Here is a 7,699-nt window from a genome sequence, read left to right as displayed (position 1 = left end):
AAAACATTGACTGGATTCAGACGATTGCAACAGCAAAAGAAGCCATCGTGAGTTCTCCCCCTAATTCCCCATGATGCAGGAACGAATGCCAGCTTCTGACAACACGCCGACCCATGCTGCATCACAGGGGGTTATGCAAATGGAGGTCACACACACACTGGTGGGCAGAGAAGCCATGATAGCTCCCCCCCACCCCCGTTCGCAATCATCCAATCAGCCTCATTGCCTCCCTGGAGGAAACCAGACATCAGATGGGAAGGTTTCCAGTACGGCTTTCTCTTCCTAGCATGCTGATTTCCTGTGTGCAGAAGCATTCAAACACTGCTCCTCACATCTGCCTGGGCAGAGTTTTATAACCGCAGTGAAAACCATGCCTCATTTGGGAGAAGGTAAATTTAAGATTTGGGGTGGGGGTGAGGAGTTTCTAGGTTGAGATTAAGGGGCGAAACAGGGTTGGATGGGAGGTGTGGGAGCTATCCTCCCTCACTATCAGAGAGCTGTGCCATCCAGTTAACAAATGTAATCGTTGAGCCAGGTCCTGGCCCCGCAAGGGGCACAAGTAACCACTTGCATGGCAGAGAGGGGAAGGGGGCAGGTGCAAGCTTATTTCACAGATTACATTGAAAAAAAAACATTTTCCCATACAAACACAAAGCATAGGGACCCACTGACTGTGTTTGCATGCAATACTAAGCCATGGTTTGTGTTAACCATGGTTTATGTTAACCATAGTTTGTTGCTTAAGCCACATGCAAATAAAACCATGGCCTGTTTTCCCTTTTTATGCTTTGCTTCTCTCCTGACAACTTGGCCAGCCTTCAGAGTGGTTTTGTTTCTGGGCAGCGATTGCTGAGCGCCTGTTTCAGGACAGATCGCAGTGCAAACAAGCCAAAGATAAGCCTAGGTTCAGACATTGAGGCAAGCCGTGGTTTAAAGATGCACCCCCCCATGGCTTCTATTTGTGGTTTATAGCTGGTTCAACAAATCATGTCAGTTTGCGAGGACGGGTTCAATGGCAAGCTTGATTTCAATAAACCACACTATGGCTTAGTACAACCTCTCACAAGTTAATGTCCTGCAGATGTGTTGGACTGCAGTTCCCATCATTCCCAGGCCAACACATCTGGAAGACACCAGGTTAGGGAAGGCAGACATAGCGTTAAATCTGAACCAGGCCCCCGCCAAACAGGAGTCACCTAGGGTAAGCTCATTATGCCTGTGTTTAAACACACAAGGCTTAGACTGCAAAACGTTACACTTGGCATCTGTAGACGTGTATGAAATGTCCCTGAAGGGCCAGGCGAACTGTGAGTCGGAGGGGGGCACATAATGCAACTCCTCAAGGTTTGGGGGCCCACCCTGTCTGGAGTCACTTACGAGCTTTATGGTGTTCCTGTCCCATATCTTCACATCCCGGTCATGTGATGCTGTTACAATCCTGTCTCCAAGGACATGCAGAGCTGTGACTTTGTCATTGTGAATCTATAGACCCAAAAGGATTAAAAATTGTCAGGGATCAGGAAGGCGTTTCCTTGGGCTGGAGGAGAATAATCAGGCTGCCAAGGACTCAAACTGGGGGAAGACGGCCTAGCTCTCAACCCTTGTGTGAGCTTCGGCAAATTAAAAAAAGAAGTCAATTTTGCATGAGAAACATAAAAGGTTTTATGTATGTCCACCCATCGCCCACCATGTCTAACAGATCTGGATCCTTATTACTGACATCCTCTCCTCCATCACTGGGACTCACCTTTCTCCTCTGCCAGGCGTCAGGCTCCCATTTATCCACCCCCACCTTGTTCTGCTGGGTCTGAGTCCAGAGAGATCCTTCAGAGTCTGCACATAACAGGAACTTCTCTGTCAGAAAGGAAAGCAAGACTTAAAATGTAGTTAAGTCCCCTGCCCCATGCCTCATGCTCTTTCAGATAAGCCAGTCTCCCTCGGTCCAAATCTACCACCTACTCATCCCAGACTCCTCTCTTTACCCTTGCCCATAACATGGTACCAACTCACTCTTCTCTAATGCAGGGCTGTTCAGACATCATGCCAATGTTTCACTCCCGACTACACACCTTACATTCCTCAAGTTACTGTAACTTACTAAAATCAGTCTACTGATGTTTTAACTGTATGTTTTTAGACCAGGAACAAGGTGTCAACCCAAGCTCCTTTGGGATTAGTAAGGAGGCAACATCCTCATAGTTTCAAACAACTCCATGCTAAGGACTAGAAACTTCCAAGTGATTCAAGTGCAAGTGTTGTGGAATTTTGCCCTCCTCTCTCTCTCTCTCTCTCTCTCTCTCTCTCTCTCTCTCTCTCTCTCACACACACACACACACACACACACACACACACACACACACAGCCTTGAAGTGTGGGTTGCAAAACAGCTGCCTCAGCCTCACCTTTGAGCAGTCGAGCAGCAGTGACGCAGCCAGTGGGCCTGTTTGATGCCCAAGGTATGTGCTCGGGGGACTCCTGGGTGTCCTTCAGCTTCCCAGACTCGGTCACCTTCTAAGAAAACGAGAGGACACAGCTTTGGTGAGCAAAGGACAGGTCAGACGTGGCAGGCTGTATTCTCCTATACAAGCCTGCACAGGTTTTGAAATCTTCGGGGGAAGTCCTTCTTTCAGTCCCGCCACTATCAGAGGCACTCTGGAGGGGATGTGAGAGAGGGCCTATTCGGTGACTCCTCCCAAGGTCTGGGACTCCCTGGCGATGGAAACTACGCCAGCTTCCTCTCTTGCCCAGCAGGCAAAGTTGTTTTTATCCAGATGAGCCTTTACCATTTAAGCTGGGTGGCCGTTGAAGGAGGTTCTAACTGGTTGGGTGTTATTCCTTTATATCGGTGTGCTTTAATTGCATTTTAAACCAGTTTTTATGTTTTAGGGCATGTTTAGACAGAAGAAAGGCCCCAAACTCCCAGCATGCTCCAGCCACAGCAGCTGGATGGGGCATGCTTGGAGTGGCAGGTTTTTTTTCTGTCTGAACATGTGCAGGATTGCACACTTAACTGCATTTCTGTTTTTATTGGAATTTTATTGTTAGCTCCCTTGAGCGCCCTTTTCTTTTTTGACATAAAGGTGGGGAATCAATTTAATAAATAAATAGTCCATGGTGGAGGACGACCATCCCCACCTCAGTGCACTGAGCTGTTCAGATCAAGACCATCCCTTTACAGTCGGGACGGGAGAACGTGTGGCCCTCCAGATGTTGGGCTGCAATTCCCATCCTCCCTTGCCATTGCCTAGGCTGGCTAGGGCTGATGAAAGCTGCAGTCCAGCAATATCTGGAGGGCCCCACATTCACCACCCCCTGCTTTTCAGGAACAGCAAGGCGCCAGGCCATGGTGGCAACTTAACTGTGGAATCTACTGCTGAGAGGCACAGAAGATTTCCTGGAAATCAGCTGTACCTGGGGTTAGGTGTGGAATGAGCGAGCTGGCTGGAGTTTGAAAGTGGAGGCTCTGTAGGGAGAAGCAGCCTGGTGAGTCCAGCGCTCACGCAGTTTACTGAAGCCTGCTGGGATTCTGTCTTGGGAATGGCCTGAGTTCTGGGGTCTCCAATGTGCCCATGGACATCTCTTGCTGTCACCAGGCTCCCTGCCCCTGTTGATTTTTATTTTATTTCTCAAGGTTTTAAACATTATTTTGTGCTTGTTTTTACTGGGAAGCTGGCATGCTAAAGGGCGGCCCTCCAGGACCACCTTTATTGGGGTTGAAAAGAAGGGCTTTGCGTTTTGGAGCTTGGCTTTATACTTAGGTTCCTGTGCGCATTGCTTTTTTTTAGCCTCATCAGTTTGCCTTGGAATGTATTGTGACCAGCCTTGCCCCCCTGCCATGGCAGCTATTTAATGAATGGGCAAGCCCCCCCACCCCACAACGGCAGCCATTTTGTGAGCACATCCACGACACTCAAAATTCCACAAGCGCCCACTGACCTCAAAAAATTAGGGTCTCCTGGCCCTGCAAGTGTCACTCACCATCTTGAACAAGTTAGGCCTGTCCATGGAGTCCCAGATGTGAAAGACGCCTTCTTCCTCCTCAGACACAGATATGTCAAAGCTGACATGGACCTTGTGATCCCAGGCTCCCTCTATCTGCCTGGGGAAGGGAGACCAAGATCAGATGGAGCCGTGGAGGAAGGCGACTCCCTCATTGTCACCATCGCCACCGTTCACGGGGGGCCCTCCCCTCCCCCGGCAGGCCACTCTTCTACTCACTGGTTCTCCTGGAAACTCTTGGCTCCCGGCTGCAGCACCAGCAAGCGTCCATCGGCCATCCCTAGGACCAGAGGGCCGGACGGCCTGGGCATCCCCACACAGACCACCGAAGCCTTCTCTGCGCGGCGAAGCAGTTTCCTGTGCGTCATACTAAGCCATGGGGGGCGGGGGGACAAGAAAAACTGAGCACCAGAGATGTGCTGTGGCAGCGAAGCAGGGAGAACAGGACTTTGAACAAGCAGCACGAAGCAGAGCGGTGGAGGCCAGTGATTAAAAACAGGCCTGGAAGCTGTCCCCCTCAAGTCAATTGGCCAGCGGGCTCACCTGGCTAGATCAGACCACAGAGCTAGCTAGTCAAACATCCCATTTCTGAACACATCCATCCAGATGCCTTGCGGAGATTCAAGCCAGCCAGCCATGGGAACGGCCTTTCCCGGCCTTTTGCACCCCACATCAGGTACTTGGAAGTGTCCTGCCTACAGACATGCAGGATTCATCTGCTACCGTAAGCTAATCAGAGCCGTCAGCAGACCTCTCCTCTTCTCCCATGAATTTTCTCCAATCCTCTTTTACAGCCTTAGCTTAAGCCAGTGGCCGTCACATCTTGCAGCAGTGAACCCCACAAGCCAGAGGTATCGAACCTCTTTCAGCACAAGGGCTGCATCCAATTTTGGAGAAGCTCCGGGGAGGGGCGGGGAGAGACATTCCAGTGGTGGGTGGAGGCCCAAAATACGAGCATCTTAAAGCTCTTACGGCCAGCACCTAAGCCTTAAGTGAGGCACTCAACCTTTTGTGCAAAAGCTGGGAAACCACCAAATAATCAACAGGCGGGGGAAGGGTCGGGGCTTTCTGTGGGACCCCAGGCAGGCCAGTTTTGGCCCGTGGTCCTGAGGTTCAACACCCCTGGCCCAAGTTATTCATTGTATGAAGAATGACTTTTTCGGTCTGTCTTGAACCTACCATGAATCAACCTTTGCTCAGTGGCAAAAAGGGACTCTGCAAAAGCTCAGAGGAGCTCTCTCCTTTTATTACGGCTTCTCCTGAGAAGGAGCTTTAATTCACGCTGAGCAGATTGAAAGATGGCAGTGCTAAGTTTTAAGCCCTGAGGGGAAGGGAGGAGAGTCCCAGGACCAGGGCACTGCAAGGACTCGTGGGTTGGCTTGCCAGACCTTACCTAGTCACTCCGTCAAGGTACTTGGTGCGGTTAATGTCCCACAGGCTGATCCCATCAGATGCAACAAGGATTGTGTCTGGAGAAGTAAAGGCCAAGGCAATGATGCTGCAGTGGCCAACCTGAAACGTAAGAAAAGCCCTGATGGATCAGACCGAAGTCCATCTAGCCCAGCATTCTGTTTACACAGTGGCCTACCAAGCTGCCTGTGGGAAGCTCACAAGTCGGACATGACCACAACAGCACACACACACACACACACACACCTGCTGATGTTCCCCAGCAACTGGTACACATGGGCATACTGCCTCTGATACTGAAGGTAGTATGCAGCCATCAGGCTAGTAGCCATTGATAAACTTATCCTCCATCAATGTGTAATTCCCACTTACAGCCATCCAAGTTGGCTGCTGTCTTACAGTAGTGACGTCAATCATTCAATAATGCGCCAGGAGAAGTCCTTCATTTACCTGTCCTGAATCTCCCACTGTTCAGCTTCAGTATTATGGGAGAGGGAGGACTTCTAGCCACTTTCTCCAAATGCTGCATAATTTTGTACACCTCTACCAGGTGTCCCCTTACCCTTTTTCCAAGCTGAACAGTCCCAAATGTTGTCACCTTTCCTCATAGGGGAGCAGCTCAGCCTCTTGATCGGTATCCTTCTCTCCACGTTTTCCAATATTACCAGATCCTTTTTTTAGGTGTGGTGATCAGAACTGTACACAGTATTCCAAGCGTGGCCGCACCATAGCTACATAGTGCCTTTTGACTGGTTAGCAAGTTCAAGGGCTAAATGACTCGGGGCCAGGATACATAGCAGACCGCCTTCCCCTATATACACCCAGTCGACCTGCATCATCTTCAGAGGTGGCCTTGAGGGCCGCTGTGCCACTAACACAATGCTACCACATAACACCTTGAAACTGGCCCTTTCCAATAGCGGTGTCCAGCCCCATATGGTTCAGGAAGCAGAAAATGTGGCAAGTTTCAAACACCTCCTGAAAACTGCCTTGTTGATGCAAGCTTTCCCTGGCTTCTCATTGGTTACAACGACGCCCTATTTTACTCTTTTCTTTTTCTGTTGCAACTATTTCTTTGTCATATTGTATTATATACGTATTTAAGCTGTGGATTTTATAGCATTTTGTATGCAAACTGTTTATCTGATGACAAATCGCTCTTCTCAGTTTGCAGTCCCAATTCCGACCAGTAGGTGGTGGCCCGCCCTCCAAGCGCGCTTTCCGCCATTAATAACGTAGGGCAGGGATGGGGATCCTTGGGCCACTGCTCCTGATGATGGGAGTTGTAGTCCACAACACCCACAGAGCATTTTAGAGATTTGCACAACGAACCAACAATTATTATAGACCCTGCTCAGTGGTGTATTTTTTCCTTCCTGGTGTTCTTTGCACATAGCGCTTTCCCTCTCAGTTTCGCAACATCTGGAGGGCCACCGGTTCCCCACCCCTGCATTATGGGGAGCATCTACACTACCACCACCGCCAGCAGCGTATGCACTTGGCTACCTTTGCCCTGGCTTCGTTCCAGGCAACGAGGTCTCCGTGTTCCCCACCAGATATAACTAGCTTCCCATCAGAGGACCACGCCAAAGCTGTGACAGCACCGTTGTGAGGAGGGTCTTCTGCACCACCTGCTGGGGAACAAGGGGAGAAGCAGCTCAGCGAGCAAACTGCGAGCAGGGCAGCCAATGTGCGATTCTGAAAAATTCCCACTGTGTGGGCGGAGTCAGGGGTAGGACGGGGGAAAGCATGGGGCCTGGGTTTTCCTGGCTCAGGGGGTGAAACCTAATGCGTTGGGGTGCATGGGTATTCTTTTTGTCTTAAGAGCCCCAGGCTCAAAAGGCACCTGGTTTATTCATTCGAACATGAATTGACCTATGGCCTGACTGGAGTCCACCCGGAGAAGACCCTTCAGAGTGGTGGCTCCCGTCCTATGGAACTCCCTGCCTCTGGAGGTCAGGCAGGCGCCAACAGTGGGTTGTTTTCGGAGCCTTCTGAAAACAGCTGTTTTCCAGGAAGTCTTCCTTGGTTAACCAGCCTCAGTTTTATTGGCACTCTGTTTTTTAAAAATACTCTTAATATCATGTTTCATTCTTTTTATCTTTTTGTTCATTTTATCTCTTGTTGTTCACCGCTCTGGAATTTGTTTAGATATGGAACGTTATACAAATGTTGCAAATACATAATAAATAAATCAAATACCCAATTATGAAACCCAAGGCCAAAACACCAAAGGCAGGTAACACTCCCGAGAGTCGACAAACTCTTAGTTCTGAGGAAACAGTGACTG

General features: G+C 49.7%; 1 protein-coding gene across 5 annotated transcripts in view; it reads right to left on the bottom strand.

Moving 5' to 3' along the window:
• The window catches only part of TEP1 (telomerase associated protein 1), an 82,461-nt gene that overhangs the window by 3,258 nt on the left and 71,504 nt on the right, over positions 1–7,699 (bottom strand). For 3 of the 5 annotated variants that reach the window (XM_084806119.1, XM_084806118.1, XM_084806117.1), the window contains 7 exons: positions 6,916–7,043; positions 5,393–5,511; positions 4,219–4,368; positions 3,979–4,099; positions 2,403–2,511; positions 1,748–1,854; positions 1,378–1,482 (listed from right to left, as the gene is read on the bottom strand). In XM_084806119.1, the coding sequence (XP_084662245.1) occupies positions 1,378–1,482; positions 1,748–1,854; positions 2,403–2,511; positions 3,979–4,099; positions 4,219–4,368; positions 5,393–5,511; positions 6,916–7,043 (839 nt within the window). The remainder of the gene's footprint in view (positions 1–1,377; positions 1,483–1,747; positions 1,855–2,402; positions 2,512–3,978; positions 4,100–4,218; positions 4,369–5,392; positions 5,512–6,915; positions 7,044–7,699) is intronic. The other 2 variants (XM_084806121.1, XM_084806116.1) reach the window with 1 other exon arrangement.

Source organism: Heloderma suspectum, chromosome 6 (genome assembly GCF_057233095.1).
Source record: "Heloderma suspectum isolate Gila_16-S chromosome 6, 16-S_ref, whole genome shotgun sequence".
Lineage (NCBI taxonomy): Eukaryota > Metazoa > Chordata > Lepidosauria > Squamata > Helodermatidae > Heloderma > Heloderma suspectum.
The sequence above is the reverse complement of the archived record's forward strand: the minus strand, read 5'-3'. Positions and strand labels throughout refer to the sequence as shown.